Below are 20,858 nucleotides of genomic sequence, written 5' to 3'. Positions count from 1 at the left end.
TCCTGCCCAGATGTAACACCCTACACTTGCTATATTTTATAATATTGTTATATTGTCACCATCTCACACCCGCTGGTGATGATGCTGGGGCTGTCATGGAAAAGCCTCTTCAGGTAGCTGAGCACATGTCAGTGAAAAGAGTTTCTCTGCCAGCATGGCCTTACCCAAACAACTTCCAGAGAGCCAAGGAAAGGCCTGCAGAGCCATGTCCGTGCTGGGTGCTGCTGGGGAGAACAAAGGCCTGTTTTCACCCTCCCTGCTTATGCACCAACATTGATAAAGTCTGTGGAGTAATTCTGGCCCTCCAAACACTTCTGCTTTCCTTTCCTACACGTGGGTTAGGCACAGACTATTGCCTTCAGCTGTACACTTTAGCTTTTCACTGGGAAGCAGTAAAGCACGCATGCAGCGTGAGCATCCAGTGCTTGCAGGCAGGAAACCCGTGAAAGCAACAGCTACCTACAGTTTCTCTTGCCAGTACAGCACCTTTAACGTCACAACTGACATCACCAAAGTGGTAAAACGGCATCCATGATACTGTTTCTTTCAGATATTCACCAATTCTGAGCCCCCTCCACCACCATGTACCCAGTACCAAGCAGGACTAGGCACTAGCCCAGTTAAAGGAGACATATTCTGCCTGAACCAGGCACGTGCTTTGGGGAGGGGTACGTCCATCTGTCATTGAAACCCACCCTGCCCCTTTCACCAAAGTTCATGCCAAAGGCAAATTACAGAGACGAGCAATACTGTTGCTCATTTGAAAACCAAGTCTGATCTGAACAGACTCATTGGCATGCTGAAGGGAATACCAGTTCATCCCAGTGTAGTTCCACTTCTAATCAATTACATGACAGTACAGAGCTTCAGTTAAACAAGCACAGACTTATTAAGAGATTTTGCTGCTATAAGCATTATTTGGTGGAGGCAGGTGGGGAAAGACTGGGGAGGGTAAAGATAAAAGCACTTTAAAAGCATTTACTTTTCATTTCATACCTTTAATTAGCTGGATAACTCCAGGGACTATAATTATCAGAATTGCTACAAGCTTGCAAAAGGTAAGGAAAATCTGAATGCGGGCACTCCAGCTGACACTCGTGCTATTCAGGACCATCACCAGTGCTGCAAGGAGAGAAAGAAAAGTCAGAAAAAAAACACTCGTGCCACTGAAATCGCCACAGAACTGTGCCAGCAGAGATGCCACATGCACAATAGATGCTGATGCATTAAAGGACATACACCCCGATAACCTTCTGCAGCTGCTGCCCTCCCACTTCTCACGTCCCCCTTCCAGACGTCGTACAAAACTTGAGCTGAGCCCCTCTGTCTGACCCACCCCACGGTCCATCCATCTCTCCGTTCTCTGCCTGGCTCCTTCTGCACCAAATTATACCTTTGTTTACCCAGAATTGTTAACTGTTGGTAGGCAATGGGCTGGCAGGACCCTGCCTGGGATGAAAGAAATTAATTGCCTAATGCTTGTCTCTCCAGACTTCTGTAACAGTGCCGGTTTGAGCAGAGAATTGCATTTTGATAAAACAATAACAATCAATAATCATATTAAACTTTTTCACCACCTTTTAGGCCCCACATAAATTTGTCACTCGTTACCTTATTCCCCCCCTGCTTCTCTTTTCCACTGTTTCTCCTCTCTTATTGTCATACCACCAGAGATGCAGGAGGTCTAGGGTACAAGTAACGTGCCTGTACTGGTTGGGAACTGGTGAAGAAACAGAGAACTTTTACTTCTTGAAAATAAAGCCCAGGTCTGCACCTCACCAACACAGAGAGACACAAGTGAGAAGGGCTTTTATGTCCTGCCTGCTCAGCTCACATCTCTTTCTGGGTCGGGAAGGGCATCTTCTGGTCTTTACTACAGCACTGACTGATGGAGGACAGTAGGTCTTATCATTTGAGTGCCAGTTATTCTAGTTTATTTTAAAAATTATCTTGGTAAAATAGAATAAATAAAGGAGTTTAGACATTAAAAAAAAAAAAAAAAGAAAAGAAAAAATTACCCAAAGAATGCAAAATATGAGTAATTTCACTAGATAAAAAGTCCCTTTCCCCCTCTGCTGCATGGAAATAGTCGAACAAGCATGCTCACTCATCATCTTTTTCTTGCCATCATAGGGAGCTAATGAATTAGCTCCTCATCACAGTCCTCCCATACTTCAAGTTCCCTCAAAAGCACCAGTTTTCTGTATAATGAGCCATATTCACACATCTTGGGATGCATGAAAACACAGGTTGCTATCTCCCGCCAGAGTCTGGGAGCTAGTTTGTACGAGCTAGCTTTGTAAATCTGGCATGGTACAAGCTTTCTGGCAGCAAAACCCACTGATTTATCCCAAGACTTTTATACTGATTCTGTTCACCAGCAAGGCCAAAAAATATATCATAAAAAAATATTCTCAGTCTAAAGCAAAAGTAGTTTTAGTTTAATGGAAAAGGGAGAAAATTCAAAGTAATATGGATTCCAATATATTTTTTAGATATTTTCAATAAAACAATTTTTTTCAAATAAAAGTATTTTCTGGAATTTTTGTTTGGGAAAGAGAGGGCCACCACTCCGAAATGAACAATTTACTAAAGTCAACATAAACTCACAAGATCATTTACTGTGAATTTTTCACCGAAAAAGATCTTAAAGGTCAAAATGTTTTTCCAGTTCTGTATTTCACCATATTTCAGAACTGAGGTATTCTTTTCTGAGTTACAAAGAAATCATTTGGACTTCTGCAAAGTATCACTTGAGATCCAAATACTTATTTTTTGCTTTATTACATCTGTGTATACTTATACTTGGCAAGAAACAGAAAATCCCAGGGGCCTGATTCATTACTCTATTGTCCCAGCACTACCCTGATGTATCTTCGCCTATTTAAATGTTGAAAGATCCCTCTAGGTTGCTGCTGAATATTAGCACTGATTGAGGCTCCTCCTCTTTTCCTAGGGCTTGATTACCAGGAAGTTTATCAACTGTCATTTAAGCAAATTATATTTAATTTCAATATTTGCTTGACCAACAGTGTTTAAGTTATAAAGAAAGTCAAGTGCCCTAAACAAGCACTGGCTTATTTCAAATTTCCTAAAAAGTTCAGAATATCATACTTTCCCAGAAGACAATGCCCAGACAGGAACCAGGCCACAAGAACAAGTCAAGGAAGAGTTTTATGTGTAAGAAAGTATCTGCAATTTGACATCCAGCCTATTCAGAGTTCAAGCTGACTGCAGCAATTGGTCTGTTACGTTACACAGGTCAGAATAGGTAACATGAGTGTCATCACCCTGCAGAGAGTCCTCCTCGAGGATTTCTAATGCAATGGTTTCACCTTCTTGATACACTATGACAATGTCACTGGATAGCAAACTAGTACAAACACTAATGTCAATTTACATGGAAACTCTTAGTCTTCCTTGCTGGCCAGCCACACACAAATCACAAGCCCCAAATCTGTATAAGAGTTACACTGACTTGAAAGACAAAAAGTGCAGGCTGCTACTTTCATGAAGACAACCTACTTGCAAGCAGGCTATGTTAAAACCTTCTCCATCCCCAGCTGTGAGTTCAAGCCAACCAAATGTTTCATCTGAGGCTTTCTAAGCAAATAGCAAGAGCAACATGGACACTGCAAGGACCTTCATTTAACAGGGAAGCTGAAGCGATGCTACACCTGCAGTCAGTCCAGTGCATGTGCCATTAGTTTTGGTGGTCTTCTATAAGAGTAAGTCCCTTGCAAATTTAGACAGTGGCACAAATAAAGTAGTTCAAGTTGCAGGGCTGAGACTCAAGTTCTTAGAAGATTTAAGAACAATCTGGTAGTTTTGGGAAATCCTTTTTTTTTTTTAATAGGCTACAAGAATTTAGTCTTTTTGTGAAATTCAGTCTTCACAGTTCTATGTGCATAGCAGACATACAGGGATGTGGGACTTACACTCCTGTCACTTATCAGCACCAAACTGGTTGTGCTAGCAACTGGATAGTGAAAGGCAACAAAGAAGAGTCAGGAAGAAAGCTGCTAAAGAGCAGGAGAAGAGTATCCTATGCCAGCATTCAAGAAGGAAATTGTATCTTGGGACTATGGTCATTGTTCAACATCTCTCTTCTATGAATAGGGCCTTATGGAGACATTTCAAGAAACTGATTGAAGACACTTTGATACAGGATCACAGCAAAGATCAGAAGGAAGCAGCAACTCCCCAGAAAAAAAGGACAGTAAAAGGAGGACTCATGTCTCACTTTGCTAACTAAAAGTCAGGCATCTAGCTTGGCTGCAACCTCAATGAAGAGACAGTTACCTTTGGAGGATGAATAACAACACCCCTTTCGGATGTCTGTCTCCGATGAGATGACTCGCCTTCAGGAAACAACTCTTTCTCCACTAACTCTATGGGGAGCACAGATAATTACCTTAAACTAAACACCTAACTGAAGGTGAGAGGAACCCTAACTGAGGGGAGAATGGAGAGAGAACAAAATGGGGTTCATGAACAATCAAACACAATAGTAACAATGATAATATTGCTTTTCACAATCTCTTTCCTCCACACAGCCACAGCTATAGATGGATAACGAAATCTAACGGGAGAAGCAGCAGTAAGCATTACATCCTGGCCTACTTTTCAAGAACATATGTACCATTGCCTCCATGGGAAACCAAGGAAACTGCCCTCCCCTAACTTGTTAGGTTTTTAGGGTCAAGGCATTCACACAAAGGAAAAATACCCTCAATTTGCAGATCCTAATGGGTCAATTAAAACAAAGACATAGGAGGCACAAAAGCACCCATCATAGCAGCTTTTGCTATCCCTGCAAGCCAACAGACATCTTAATTTATACTGCTTGTCTGAAAACAGTCAGTGGTAGAGAGCCATGTCTGTAACATCTGCCATGATGGGAGGAAAAAAAAAAAAGCAAATAACTAAACTAACTATAGACACATGTACACACCAAATTTATGACAATAAAGCTTTGGTCTGGAGTATTTGCCAGTGAGCACTAATAGATCTGTACAGCTGACCTTGATTTGCAAGCATAATATTGCATCTAACGGTCATAGTTTGGGGTATTTGAGGTTTTTTGGCCAACCTCCAAAACAGGCGGCAATTATACATTATTGTGGTATAAAATGCCCAAAATATGCATGAAGGAGTGTAAAAACTTTAAAAAACATATTCAAGTTGGTAATCTGTTTTCAGTCTCACAGTTTTTAATAGCTGAAAGCTGTTTATCTGCTTTCTGATACAGAGGCCAAGTGAAAAGATTAGAACAGGCTCGGTTAAGATTGCATATCTATTCAGGTTACATTTTATTAGTACAGTTCAACACCTTTGCACAGTATAACTTAACCCTTCCTGTTAACAATATATTTAGATTTACCATTAGGAGGAGAATTTAAAGATACCAATAAAGCAATATATTAATATAGGGGGATTTTGCACTATCACCATGCTTTGCTGTGGCGATAGGCATGGGGATAGGATATTTCTTCATTGGAAGAAACAGTAAATATGGAGGAGTATACCAGCTTTCACTTAAAGAGAAAAATGAGTTTTTAACTATTTCTCCTAAAAGGACCATCTTCAGCATTAGAACAAAGGCGGAGGGCATCCCTTCTGCTTTGTGTCCTGGGGCTGCTGTGTCCAATTCAAGCAAAGTTGGGCATTTAAAAGGTCTTGTCTCCTGCTTGCATTTTCTTCAGCTGCCCTTCCCTTTGTTGGGACGTATCCAGGTTCTCTCTCCTCTACCTGGCCACTTATTTTCATTAAAATTGTAGTAATTAGATATCTTTAAGATGTCTGCTCTTCTCTCAGGTACAGTTAAATTGACTGAGATTAGAAAAAGTTTATGTTAGACTGACTGACTCATACACATATCCACTATTTGCCTAGGTTTTTCTCCTCACAGGGATTTGCTTGAGAAATACCAAGTGAATTAAAGTGATTTCTAAGTTTGAAAAGGTAGCCTTTACTTCAGAGGTTCAGAAAGTTGAGATATCTGAAGAGAACCTCCACACAACCATCCTTTTCTCCACCAAGCCATTGAAATGTCTGGACTTTTTGGCTATTTTTATTTAAAAAAATAATAAAAAAATGGAAAGCACCATATTGTGGAACAGAAAATTTGCTTCTACAAATTGTTCAAAATTGCTCAGAATAGGTGTGATTTCTAGGGGAATTTTGTGCCTAGTGCATTTTTTTTTCCTATAAATAATAAACCACAAATGTTTTTTTTTTTTTTAAAGGCCACCATCTCCAGTAGTTCCATTTTAGCTCTCATCTGTTCTACATCACCTCTGCAGCACCATCATTCTTTTTTCACCAGAGGCACTGAGGTGGAACGGTGGGGAGCAGAATGTGCTGTAGAAACTCTATGAGAAGTAGTTGTTCTGATAGAGGAGCAACAGTATTTTCCACTCCCCATCATAATCCTAGTTGCATCCATCTCAGGCAAGCTTTTAATAATAGGCTTAAATTGCAGAAAAGAATGTTTAGGTGGGAAAAAAAAAAAATTAGAAAAGCTGTGTTGCAACACGGATAGAAAAAAAACAGGCTATAGTATTAGGTGAAGCTTTAGAAACTCCCTCACTTGAGGTTTTAAGACCAGTTTAGACAAACATGTGTCAGAAATTGTTTAGATTGTGTTTGGGGGCAGGGGATCACCTGAAGATTTTTCAAAATCTCTTCCTGCCCTTTCTGGTATGATCAGAAATAACAAGGTATAATTACAGAACAAAGCCTCACCCAAGGACAGAGTTTGATGGTGCTTCCCACTACCTTTCCCCCCCATGCAATAAAGACAGATCTGCAGTGAGAACTCTGTCATTAGGCACAGGAGGGAGAAGTGACCAGGAGCAGATAAGGAGACAAAAAGGTACACCAGTTCACTTTCTGATTAACTTAATATTTTCAGCGGAAGCAAACACTGTGTTTGGCACCATTAAATTGGATCATAAGATCTTCAGGGCTCTAGTGTGTCTGTTCTGCTCAACACCTTAATCTTACCTATCACTCTACCTACAAGCACCATATAAAACACTCATAACAATTACCACCACAACAGCTAATTCTTACCATACGAGAACAACAGTCATGCACACTGGGATCCCTGAGCTCAAGTGTAGCATGTAATCAAGAACTACTGCACCTGAAAGTCCGCTGAAGAGCATACTGAAAAGAATAAAGATAAAGCCTCAGGCTGACATGTCACTGTTTTCCTCAGCACTGTCCCATCCACCGTTACAAACTTTCTACAAGAATCCCTTATTTTGGTGAAATGACAGCTCATTCTACCTGCATTGCACAGACCCACGGTCACCATAGAAGCAGTTTGCTGTGAACCTTTCTTTCCCTTTAGGCTGTAATTACTTCAGTGTAACTCCACCTTCCCTGCAATGCTACTTCTTTGTTTAATTACTCTGTGAAGTCTTGGCTTACCACACAGATCTTCCCTTAAATTAAAAGCAATAAAAATCTATTTCAAATTGTTCACTTATTGTTCTTGAATCACGTGCATTTAACAAAATGCTTTGATGGAGTCCTCACTTAACATTTCTTCTGTCTCAGTGACCTTGAAGTTACTGAACATCTGTTTCACCCTTATCTTGCACTGAAATATTTTAGACAGATGTAGCTATAAAAAAAGTCATTGACCTCAAAATTCAAGTCCTTAATTCAATTATTCCTATGAAACCTACAGTTTGTGCATAATTAAGTTAGAAAGGGATGCGGTCACATACTGATTTTTTTAACACTCCTGGCAGAAGGGAACTCTTATCAAGAGAGCTCCTACAAAAAGCAACAGTAACCTGGAGACTGGAAAATTCCATGTCAATTGAACTCCCTACCCCAAAGAAAGAAAAAAGTCAACTGAACCTATTATTGTGCAAAACTGAAAGGGTGTCCTGTGTGCCTTTGATCATTTTGCATGTCTTAATTCCTTTTCCTAGTCCTTTTGTTTCTGACGTGCACTGAACAAATTGAAAGGAACAATCTGTTACTAGTTACTCAGGTCTACTCTGCACTCTCCTCCCAGCGTAGCTGAATGCGAATGTGCATACACATGTGCAAGGAGCATCATCACCAGTGACCAGGCAGAACTGGAGCCTAGTGCTACAGGCACACGGCTCCAGAGTCCCATTCCCATCACCATTTGTGTCTTCCCCCTCACACAGCCTCCCACAGCAGCCCAGGTACACTGTAAAGCTCCTGGTCTCAGGGTAGCCTCCCTCCTTCATCTGGCAATTATTGGTTCTTTGTAGCCCTAAACGGTCCCTTTTACACTAATTGCAAAGTCAGCAAGAATAGGACAGGCTGTTGGTAACGGGCACACACTTTCAACAAGCTGTACACCCTGCTCCCAAAGTCATCCGTTGGGTTCCTGCTTCCTGAACTGCAAATGCCTCAATAAGTTTTATTGCTATGACAGAAAGAGCTGGACTCGGGAAGATGATCTCATGTTGCCTGCGCTCCGCTCAAGAGAACTACATTTCTTTGCGGCATCATACTTGGCACTCGATTGCCTCCTAAAACAGAAGTCGAGCAAAGCACTTAAAATCAGGTAATCATTCTTCCATATCTCTGGCACTTGCTCACCATCTCTTAGGGACTGAAATTGCTTCCACAAAAGTAATGAGAGTTCTGCCATTAATTCAAGTGGCAACAGAATCAGCCTTGGCAATAGATTTGTCCCTGCCATTAATAAAGTCTGCTATTCTTTTTACTACTGCATATGTTCACAACCACACATACCAGGCAAAAAGTTGTACTGATACCCTTGGCATTGGATACACAGTCATTTTGTAATCATTCACATCAAATGACTACTTGTTCAGTGTTCGATTACTTTTTTTTTTTAAATTTACGTCATCTTTACCCTTCCCTGAAACCTAAAATTGGATACTTACTGATGCCAACAGCTGTAATAAGTTTAATTGCAAGTTCTGGGATTTCACACTGCATAAAAAAAGGTTCCAAAATGTAACGTCCAAATGCCAACGATATCACTGCTGTGGCAGCAGGGCTAGAGTAAAAACAACAACAACAAGAGCAAAATTACAAAATTAATCTGCAATAGTACATAGATAATATTCTTATGAGATCATGCTGTAACTTTACTATCACAGAACTGTGCATCGTACTTAATTTTGGTGCCTGCTCATAACTATGCTGCCATGTACCACGATTTCTGAATGCAGCAGGAAACCACAAACAGTTTAACTTTGCTCAGTGGCTCTGATCTTGACAGGAACATCTCTTACCAGGATAGCTCTCACAACTTCCATGTTGTGAAGTGGCTGTAAATAAAAAGGAAAGGTATCAACCAAAATTTTCATTCACTCTCTTGAAGTGAACTTGGTCAGAATTAGATTACATGGGTAAAACCCTGAGTAAAAGTCATCAAGGACTGAATTTTAGTGGCCAGGTATATCTCACCCCTCAGAGAGACAAGTTAATTTACTTCAACTAAGCTGAGAATTCTGCTCTACTAAGTATCCAAAACCTACCCAAGTCTGTCATTAAAATCTGACACAGCACAAAAAATGAATAAAAATGGGATTTCCAAAAATGCAAACAGATCTTGTTCATTTTATTGACTAACTTCATAGCACTGCAAGTAAGAGCAAAAATCCTCCAAGTACAGAAGCACCTACCAGGGAACAGAGAAATGTGAAGAAGGGCAAGCGTGCAGTTTTTGCATCTACCAATTTGAAATACTCATAATACTCATAGAGCCTTTCTCTTTGAGACAAGCTAAATGTTTGCCAGAAGTCTTAGCACTGACACATATTAACAGCAAATTACCCTGTGCCTCGGATCAGACACTGTTTGCATATTACAGTTCCAGTGATCTGTTCATATTTGGTTTGCGAGGACACTTTCACCCTGCATAGGATGGCTGGTGGCATCTGTGCTTCATCACACGCTCACACACAATAAGGACAAAAGAGCGTATGATTCCGCCTCAAAGGATTTTTGAATTAAACAATAGTCCATGCAAATTTCTTGTAGAAAAAATCTACAGCATTTAATAAAATAATGCCTCACCTTACAGAATTTCAATAAAAATGCAGTTGCTCAAAATGCTGTGGAGGAGTGTAAAAATTTTGCAGAGAAGTTAGTATTCTCCAACAAATGAAACAAAGCCCACTTTCTTAGTGTTATGACTCAACCAAAATGTCACACACTGCATTGGACCAAACTGCAGAGCAGCAAAGAACAGAAGTATCTTCCTCAGAAAGTTTCTGCATGGACAAGTGAAGGCTGCTGCTTGTGAGTCACCCACACACATGGACTGTTCTTCACAACGGCCTTTGCAACTTTTGTCTTCACTCAGGAACCAAATGTTCTCTGTGCTGGATTTACACAGACATTTACTGACTTTACTTCAGTGCAATAATTCTAATTTACATAAGATTACCAGGCTTCCGGCTTTCAAACACTGCAGCCTGCCAAAAGCAGTTTGAAGTGTCCGAGTTCAGATGAAAAATCAGATCTTTGGAACTCTCCCAGACTTTTTTTCCTCATTCCTGCCTCCTTTTTCCAGAACTTGGGTTTTTCCCTTTCATTTTAAGAAAGGCCTTTTTAAAGAGGCAGCCACTGCTATCTACACCGCTATGTTTTTAAAAACATAGCTCTTGAATTATACCTCTAATAAATAAGCTATGTCTCTCTTATTCCCACGTTTGGGAGATGTTGGTGGCAGTGAAGTCAATCAATGGAGGTGGAAGTTGAAGGAACGGGCAATTGATTGCAATCAATTCCTTTTGACTGCAATCCTAAAGACAGATTGGCAACCGCCTAACAGCTGGGTGATCAAAAGCAGAGAGAAAGAGCATTACCAGCTTTCACTGAAGGGCAAGGAGCACAAAAAGCCAGTGGGAAAGGAGCAGGTATAGTGTCCCAGCACATACCACAGGGGAGTGAGTCATTTGGCAGCGTGCTCTCACCCAACCTGTGTTTAACAACCACCACGGGAGTACTACAGACAATGCACAGTCGTCTTCACTTGTTTGAGAAGTTTTTATTTATTTTTTTTAAGAGATATGTAATATACCCACAACATGACTTCTGGGGAGAAAAAAAGTTCCTACTTATACTGGATGAGGAGCAGAGCAGCATAAGGCACATCTAAACAGCAGGCGATGCTGGCAGAGTTTAATCAGTATGTGGGCAGAGTTTAAGTGTGTTCTAGACTGTAAAACAGTGACTGAAAAGATACAGGAGAGCAGGAAAAGTTTATTTTGGTTGCAGCTGCTCCACCAGCCCGTGGGTGTGATAATCCTTCCACCTTTCAGAGGAAAAAACAGTTTAGCTGAGAAGTGTGTGTGTGTGCAACTTCAGCTACTGAAAAAAAACCTAGACACTTTTTACATCTCAATTTCTTTGATAGCAGCAGCCAATTAGTTTACCGATGCAGGAGTCAGATATAAAAACTCTATACAGAGTTTCGGCAGTGCTGCTCTGATCATCGCAAGTCGTAACAAGTATACCTCCCTCACTGCCTCTCAGATTTGATCATTAAAGAATCCACTGATGTTCTTTCCCATGCAAGATGATTATTTTCTGGGTGTGGAGCAGATCATGACGACTAAGAGTGTTTTCATGACACTCCTGGGACACTGTCATATGTAAAACAATAATTTTGGGAGAGGAGGGATTTACAAAGCCTGGTTTCTTGTGGGTATTTGTGCCTAGGTTAATAAGGTCCCTCTGCCTAGTAAGGAGCAGGTTAAGAGGCGATGGGATTTCTAACGCTACTCGCTCCTCTTGATTCTATGATGTGCAATGACATAGCTACATTCCCAACACTGTGCTTCTCACAGTGGAAACACAGGTCTGTTTCTTCTGTCTGGTTTTCCTTTTGGCAAAAAGTTAGTATGGTTAAGACATCTGCTCTTTCATCACATTTGATGGAAATTATGCAGTTAATTCAAAGGCTATGTATGGGTGGGGAGGATGTAAGGGACCATCTGACATAGAGAATTATTTCCTCCGGAAACAAGATAAGGATTTATGCATTCATAATGACTCAGCACCGTCAGTGCTTTTAAACTCGACAGTCTATGCTAGAACTTGTCAATATTATGTAAACACAGTTGTAATTTGAAATGAAGCCTGGCCTTTTGTGACTAACTTGCTGATTGTGGAAGAGAGGGGAAAGGAGTGTTAACTAGCCTGAGGCAGGAATGAAGCATTCCCAAAGTCATTTTGCGTAAGTGAGTTGCCCTGTTCTACATGTAACAAGCTCTTCAAGCTCAGCGATGTTGTAAAAAAAAATTTAAAAAATATATATACATATTTAAAGGGCCACATTTCAGTTTGATACAAAGATCCATTTATATTATGCAAACTTATTTGATATGATTCAATGATTCAGCATCTTGATATTATAATTCACCTATACAACGTCACAGGCTGCATGAGTATGCACCAAAACAATAATTTGGACATTTTAGATATTTAAGAACATAATGTTGCTTTATTTGACCAGTTAGTGTTTTTCATAGTAATCAAGAGTTTAAGTTCTCCAAAACCCCATTAAAAAAAAGGAGGGGGAGTGGGGACAGACACATGAATTGACATATAAAGAATACATGGTGCCCCTAAATCTGAAAACTAATGGCCAATAGCTTCACCAGGAGTTATTCCTGTATCCACAGACAACAACAGCTGCTCCAAAAGCTAGTACTAAGACTGAGAAAAACATAAAGGTGACCTCCTTCTTCCACTATTCTGTACATAGATATGGGTATGAGCATTACTAGTGACATTGATGGATACAGTAAGCTTAGCAAAATTAAAGCAAGTAGTTGAATTTGTATGGCAAGCAGTTTTCTCAGAATCGTTTTTTTTTCCCCCCGTACATGCACATATGTCTTCTTGAATGTTCCAGTTCTGATGAGGAAAATAGCACTATTAAATTCTCTGAAGCAATCGTGCTGAAAGATCACAGCTCATTGATTGAGATGCATTTGGTTTGTTTTGCCCATCATCCACTGAAGATATTTCTTTATGACTGAAAAATGTATTGCTACCAGAAAAGAAACACAGAAAAGCCACGATACACTTACCGAATGATGAGTAATTCAACCCACACTCTCACAAAAGCAGGTAACGGGCCAAAGGCCTCCAAGATATAGGTGTAGTGACCACCAGATTTCTTAATGCATGTTCCTAGTTCAGCATAGCAGAGGGCACCTGTGAGAATTAAACAGTGTTATCAGGAGAGTTATATAAAAAAGAAAAACCCTTTCAAAACATTTATAAGCTAAACAATGGAGCTGCCATGGTAACATGGCTACTTTTTAATATATTTTAATCATTATTTTCAAGCAATTTTCTAAGTTTTTATTCATTCAACTAGACCAGCAGTTAACCAAACTGTACATACATCCAGTTCCATTTACACATAAACCACTGAACAAACTATTTGCTATCAACACATTTCATTACTCATCCATATCTTATGAAGAGGGACAACAAAGCGTTGTGTCACATCAGCTACCCCAGATCCTCAGCAGCCTGTCTGCGCTGCCAAATTAAAGCTTTCCGACACTTTTGCCTGTTATCAAATGGTGATCAGCTCCTTTCAGCCTCAGAGATGGCTGGCTCAGCCTCTGAAGAAAAGCCTGAAGACTGTATTCCCCCTCATCAACTGCGGGTTAAGAAATCAACTGCCCAAACTATGGAATCAGGAATTGCAGATTAAGAATTTTCCTCAATAGTACTCCCAACATCTTACATACAAAATCCAGGGGATGGTTTAGCCCTGGCTTTTCAACACCGGTGCAGTGTTGTTGTGTACTCCTAATGTGATGAAATTGCAGTTCATTTCTGCATTGCCCTAAATACAGACAACTTCACATTTTCATAGGAGGAGGCTCGTTTCATCCTTTGGTGCATTTACACACTGGCTAAAGACCCAAATCATCATCACATTGCTGTACTAGGGAGGCCGAACTCATGCAGAAGTGGTTCAGGCCTCCTTAGAGTGAATGTTAGTGTCATTTCCAGCACGTGAAGCTCTCAGGAAGCTCTCCAAGGCTGCCAGTGGTCTTTGCCATTATGGAGCAGGCAACAGCACGGTGCAAATATGAGGACCTGCATAAAGCTTCATCACCCATGCAACATCTACTACCGTTGTTTAATGAACCATCACTCCGTCTCAAAGCCAGTGGATTCTCAGCTGCAGAGGTGGACAGCATCAGTAGAGAGGAGGTGTACCATGTCCTATAAATGCAGGCAGCCCTTTTAGGAGAGTCTGAGATGTCAGAGGAAAACAGTAACAAAGTTTGTAAACACTGCATCACATAGAGTTAAGATCAGTGACATAGATGAACTCATTTCGGCGTTGTTCCCTGCATGCTTTTGTGCTGTGACACAGTGGAAACTAGTTGTCAAAACCACATAACATGTACAAGCCCATTAAAGCTGTACCACATTATGACAAATTCCACCCTTATTCATTTGCTTTGTTTGAGCCTTTTCAAAACTGTGGCAGGTTTTATCTGCTATTCTTCAGCTTACCTGAAAATGTATTTGAGTGAATTTTTACAGCTACATTAAAAAAAAAAAAAAAAAAAAAAAAAAAGAAGCTATTGATGGGTTTTCATTTGGCAGCCTCTTCTGTTGAGGTTCAGGATGAAATGAAATCATGTTTCAATACATGTTATACACACAGCCGCAGCAGGACCTTAAGTGATCTTTGCATGTGATTTTACTATAATTAAGTCATGCAGGGAATTGACACCCCTGGCATAAAAAATATGAAAAAAATAATTCTAATGGGTCCATTCAAAGAAAGAGATAATATCTTTCGCTCGGCTAAATTACACAGTTCTTCACATCTTGAGATCTGGAAAGTGACCTAGAAAATCAGTCTGATAAAAGAGATTTCTTTTTTTTTTATACCGACTTTACTTCCCAGCCAGAAAATTACTACTATTAAAGTTAAAGCCAAAAATGCAATGCTTAAATAAGTTCTGTTTTGACTAAATCTAAAGACCGAGGTCTTCTGTGAGGGTTCTAAATTGTATTTGAGGTCTTTCTTTACAGGGGAATTTTGGTTACAGGCAGGACTCCCACATTTGTACAACAGATTATGTTGCACATTGTACCAATACGTTTAACATTTGACCAAAACGGGTCCTCACTTGCTTGCACTGTCTGTTTGGCTTGGGTGGGCTTAGTCTGTCAACAGTCCATGTTTCTTTTAAACTCAAAGCCAATTTACACAAGGTGGCATTTGCATATTCCACCTATTAAGCAGACACGTGTTAATCTATGTTTGTCCTCTCTACCTCATGCCAGAAAACAAGTCATTTCTGTTTTAAATAAAGCCAATATTCATGTTAGTTCTTTAACTTCTTAGAGATTAACTCATTAAGTAGGTCAATGGACCCTCTGTCCCACAGAGGCCAGGGTGGGATTTTCCACTCTGAATGGGGGCTTTGTGTACACAACAAATAAACTGACATTCTTCAGAGTTTAATATTTTTCAAAAATACACAAAAATAGTAAAAACTGTTATGACAAGCAGGCAAGCAATAAAACATGCATTACAAATTTGTTTCCATTACACTGTATTTTGCAGCGCAATCTTTCAAAGCAACATCGTGAGCGGGGAATGAAGTGAAGAGCAGTAACACAAGACTGGGGAGAGGGGTTATTAGTGTTATTATTTTGCTCCCTTTCATGCCAATACAGCTTACATCCATTGGGAATTATTCCTCTCAGACCCTGCTCTAGCCTCAAGGGAACTAAGTCGAGCTGTCTAAACATTTCACCAGTGTTCGAGCGGAGTGACTCGCATCCCCAGCTGCCGAGGGCCTTACAAGCAAGCTGTAAACTACCTCTTATAGAAAGAAAATGTTCTGTATAATGTTCTTCTACAGCCAGAAGAAAAACATTATACATACAGCACGTTGTCTGGCATAAAATAGACATTTACTTTTCCTGTTCCTTTAGGGACCCATAAGAAACAATAATTTACACCTCCAATCTTTACCGACCAGGAGGCAGGGGGGTAGGGGTTGCATACCTCCACACCTTCCATGCAACCTATCACACAGCAAAAACCTTCCGGAGCCCTATTGGTCCTCAAGCTCCACACTGTGCCTTGTTATCCAATGGCAAAATCAGACAAATAACAGTAATAATCCACCAGCCGCCTCTCTGGACCAATTAGAAACTTTTAAGGGACTTACCAAAGAGTGAGAGGATACCACACGCTGTCCAGACAGTCAAGGACATGCCCACGCTGCCTGTGTTCTTCAGGATGCCTTTGGGAGAGATGAAGATGCCAGCTCCAATGATAGTACCAATTATGATGGATATCCCCCTCAAAAGTGTCACTTTCTTCTTCAGCACAACTTTTCCCTCCTGGGCTGGCTGTCCGCTGTCCATTGAGGGCAACCTGCCATTAGCTTGCCCCTGCAAGTAGCTTCCATTAGAAGTGGTGGTTACAGCAGCTTTCCTAAACATGCTACAGTGCCACCACCACACTGACGACAAGCAGAGGCAAAAAAGTTTCCAGCAGAAACTCAAGGATTTTTTCTTCTCTGCGTAGCCAGCTACTTAGTCTCTTCCTCTGCCCTCCCTTATCTTTCCAGCTGCTCCTACACACAGGTAGTGAGCTCCTGAACTGTATTTGAGCCTTTACTGGGATCTGAGCGCTGCTCAGGAACACCTGCGCTTTCACACTGCAAGCTGGTACTGCCCTATCATTGGAAACCAGCTCAGCTTCCGCGTGGACTTGTATTTAAGCTCTTGTCATACCAAGTTACTCCAGCTGAATGATGATGCAAATTCTCCAGGTTTGCATCAGCCATTTGAGAAACCTCTGGCATTACTCAGCATTTCTTTTTTTTTTTCCTTTTCTTTTTAAACAGTAGGGGCATGTTGCACAACTGACCTCAGGGTGCTGGGAAGAACAAAGCGCTCGCAAGCAAACCGAGCCAATCAAACTAAGCACATCACCCTCGACACCCTGAGACACACTCCCAATTTTGTGTTTTGTTTTTTTTTTTAAAGCAACTCAGAGCCAGAAACAAAAGCCTGCCTAAACACAAAGCTCGTCAGCGCAAGAGGAAAAGAAATCAAACAGGTTACGTCATCCCTGGGTCTGATCCAATTTCTTTCTTGAAAATCTCCTCTTAACTCAAGTTAAGTTTGCAGGTCTTAACTTCTTGTTGTGTTGGAGTTGATCAGCCTCTCTCACATCTATGTTACTTACCTGGAAATCTCTATAGGGACCTGTACCTACCTAAAAAATATATACAACCCCCTTGTTACCCCGAGTTGCCTAGCAACACACCCACACCAGCCTAATGAAAACCCGGGGCTATTTCCACAGTACAGTAATTTTCATACACGCAGTGTGTTTCTGGGATGTCAGTGAGCAACACTGCAATGACACTTCCCCTTGAGAAATACTATTAATGTTTACAGCCACCTCGTGTGTGTGACCTGGCAGGAGGAGGAGAAAACCCCAGAGCCTGGGATCTCCTCCAGCTCAGGAAGCAGAAAGGGGGTTTTGTGTTATCGTAGAGCTTCCCTGACCAGATAAACAGGTAATCAGATGCATAAAAGCTTTTGTTTCACAATGTGATCAAATTCAAACCTGAGAAATTAAACTGTTAAGAAGAGGAGAATTCTCATAAAACAGAACAAAAATCAATAGCCTTCAAGCACTTGTAACCTAATCGAGGCACAGCCTGTGCAATATATGCCAAAGGGGAAAATATCCTTTGTAGCATAACTATTGCAGCTGCTCCTGTCTTCAGATTAGATCAGTGCAAAGAGAAATGATTACTGCAGTTACTGCTCTTACAGTTGCTGCTTAATTAGGAACTAGGATGGGGGGGACGGGACGGGGGGAAGATAGCAGTTAAAACATTTTATCATTCAAAAAGCAGGCGCTGAGCTCAGGGAACTACTGTGTTTTCAAATCGATTTGAGAACAGGAAATCTTGGAGTATCAACAGACTGCAGCTGTAAAACTTCATTGTCTTTAAAGCCTCATCTTTTCAGTTATAACTCACCTGTAAGAATTTGTACCGAGATAAAAGAAGGCATTAAAAAAAAAAGCTCATCTGGTTTAAGTGCACGCAGGTAAAAACATCAGCGATTGTAGCTTTTGACTAAATACTGGCAGCACTTGCCTATTTTCTGAACACATCCTATTTCTCCCTGCAGCTGCTGATGGGTGTAGCAGTTGACCCCTCATGTCTCTGTACAGCTCACACCCCTGTTGTCACTGCACTGTGTGCCCAACCCGTAGGGGAAGGGACTGTCTCTCCAGCCTATGCCATAGGTGACTGCACAGACCAGCTGTGGGCAGGACCTCCCCTGGTCACCCCACAGTCCAAACCAAGACGATTTCACAGCACCAGTTAGATGCAAAGTCATGAGTAGGTGGTGTGCTATGCAGAACTGTTTTCCCCTCTTATCTACATTTCATAGGCTACCTCCAGAAAGAGGTAATGCCTGAAGTAAGTAGCTAGATCAAATCAAACCAGAAAAAAGCATTAACCACAGAACTGTTGGGCTGATGACCTTCATTTTAATTTTCAAAGGCTGTTTAATGAAGAAACACATGACAACTTAAAGCATCTAATAATTTAAGATAATCATTCTCAGCTAATGCTCACCCTTTATTCACACAGGAAGATGGTTCCAAGATCAAACCAAAAGCTCAGTATCCTCCTAGACAATCCTGAGGCATCTCCCAGCAATTCAGCTGTCTGGATCAGCTATTCAGTAAAAACACTGGACAATATAATGGCTTTCAAATTTCATTTGACCACTAGCCAGAAGAATGCATGTTTGCCTGTTGGACATAGCTATTAATGCTTTCCCATACAGGGAAAAGGATGTTTGCTTCTTCTGTGGTATAGGGGTAACACGCATGCAAGTCTTAGCATCATGTGAAATTCCCAGTGAAATTTCTAAGGTGGGAACTAAGAAAAGCTGGATACAGAAAACAAGGTCCCTTCCAACCCAAACCAGTCTGTGATTCTGTGATTCTATTTTCCTAAATACTGGCAAGCTTGCTAGTGATCACACTATTTGTAGCCTTCCCAGTGAGTACTGTTGCATACACTTCTTCTCAATGGTATCCACTAAAAATAAATAAAAAAATAGGACCACTTTTTCTCCTTTGAGTTCAAGGCTTACTTCAAATTATCAGTTCCACCCAAGACAGGGAATACTTATTTAGTGTTGGGGAATTATTTGTTATCTTCTGGAAATTTCATGAGCATTTTCCATCACCTGAGCCCAGTCCCGAGGAGGGCACATTGATGGAAAAGACCCATTACTGTCTGCTGCCCCCCGTTATACAGTATACTCACAAAATCTGTTCCAATTATTTGTAGCCCACTAGCCACTGTCATATGAATTATTCATCACAGAGCAAGGACTGTGATATCACTGTGCAACTGCAACACATGACGCTCAGTGTCTTTTCAGAGAGCTCTTCCAAAAGTGCAGGGTTTAACCTGTCCAACACTCAGAACAGTCCTGTCCTTCCATTAAAACCCACTCTCAAAACAGAACAAAAAGGTATGAGGTGCAATTTTCTTTAGACCAACGAAATTATTTGAAGCAATGTTTCTAAAAACGATGCTCTGAAAACAAACCTTTAACCTCCAATGGCAGCTGGCATTGTGCACAGCCTTTTATTGTTTCTCTCTTTCCCGCCCCCCACCTCCCTAATTCATAGACATTTTCTCCTGAACAAACATTTTAAAGCATAACCGAGATCATCGCTGTGAAATGGTTCCCTTCTGAATCCCACCATCAACCCTGAAGTACCTACCCACTGTCTGTTTCAAACAGAAATCCTCACCAGCTGAGCCCTCAAGTCCTCCTATGCCTACACCCTGCAAAGAGTTAAGCCGCTAGCAGAAGGTGTCAGCTCCCCGTGCTGGCTGCCTGCTGCCATCAGTGAGCTCTGGTGACCAGGACCAGCTGTGCTGCTGGGACCTTTCACAGTGTATAGAACATAACCTTTCTGTCAGCTGCACCGCACTACTCCAGCAAATGAAATCCTCAAGCATCATAATGATACTTCTGCATTTCATGGGTTGAACATGCCTGATATGGAGGCACTCCTGGTTTTCACACTAGTAGAGCTTATGCCAAATACCTGGACATAGCTGAATCTCCAGTTCCAAAGAAGCTACATTTTTTATATTTCCCCTGGGGAATATTACAAAACACACACACACAGCATTCCCCTTTATAGGAACACTACAACACACACAGAGTAAAGTGAAGGACCTAAAATTCAAGCCTGGACTTGAGTTTACCCTTCTCAAGCCCACAAAAACTCCATAATTTCTAGATGTAGCGAGCATACCTTGACAATCCTTCTGGGCATTTGTATATCAGCTTGTTGCATCAAGCAAATCCAACGAGTCACAAGTAATGTCTCCATGCCACACATTGGCACACTGACTGGAGACACAGGAATAAAAAAGGAAGTATATCAAGACTGAAGAGGCGAGGAAAGCCCCAACCTCTTCTGTGTGGGCAGCATGGCATGAACAAGTTGTTTAGAAAACCAAGCCAAGTTTTCTCCGTAAAATGCCAGGCTGTTTGTGAGCCTCAGAAAGCAGCCTGCTACCAGAAAGGCAGTAGTCTGCTTTCAAATGTCAAAGGAGAGCAAAACACCAACAATTATTTGTTTCATGTAGCTAATCTAGCACAGAAAAGTTTTGAGTGGGGGTTTTCTATTCCTTTTGTAGTGTTGAGAAGTAGTTTAACCAGTATTGGGGGGAAAAAAAATAACTTGTAAGTAGTTTAAGAACTAAGGTGTCATTAGGAATTAAGTGAGAATAATATCATCA

At 40.9% G+C, this 20,858-nt stretch overlaps 1 protein-coding gene across 1 annotated transcript; it reads right to left on the bottom strand.

The window, feature by feature from the left end:
- Positions 1–996: 996 nt before the first annotated feature.
- On the bottom strand, positions 997–17,278 carry LOC104530716 (cystine/glutamate transporter-like; the record flags this gene model as incomplete). The annotated part of the gene is made up of 4 exons (XM_010175397.2): positions 16,212–17,278; positions 13,077–13,203; positions 8,910–9,025; positions 997–1,122 (listed from the first exon to the last, which is right to left on the bottom strand). Coding segments are annotated over exons 1-4 (646 nt in total), but the record flags the coding sequence as incomplete, so codon positions are not given.
- Positions 17,279–20,858: the final 3,580 nt, after the last annotated feature.

This window comes from Antrostomus carolinensis, unplaced genomic scaffold (assembly GCF_000700745.2).
Source record: "Antrostomus carolinensis isolate BGI_N321 unplaced genomic scaffold, ASM70074v2 scaffold19459, whole genome shotgun sequence".
NCBI lineage: Eukaryota > Metazoa > Chordata > Aves > Caprimulgiformes > Caprimulgidae > Antrostomus > Antrostomus carolinensis.
The sequence above is the reverse complement of the archived record's forward strand: the minus strand, read 5'-3'. Positions and strand labels throughout refer to the sequence as shown.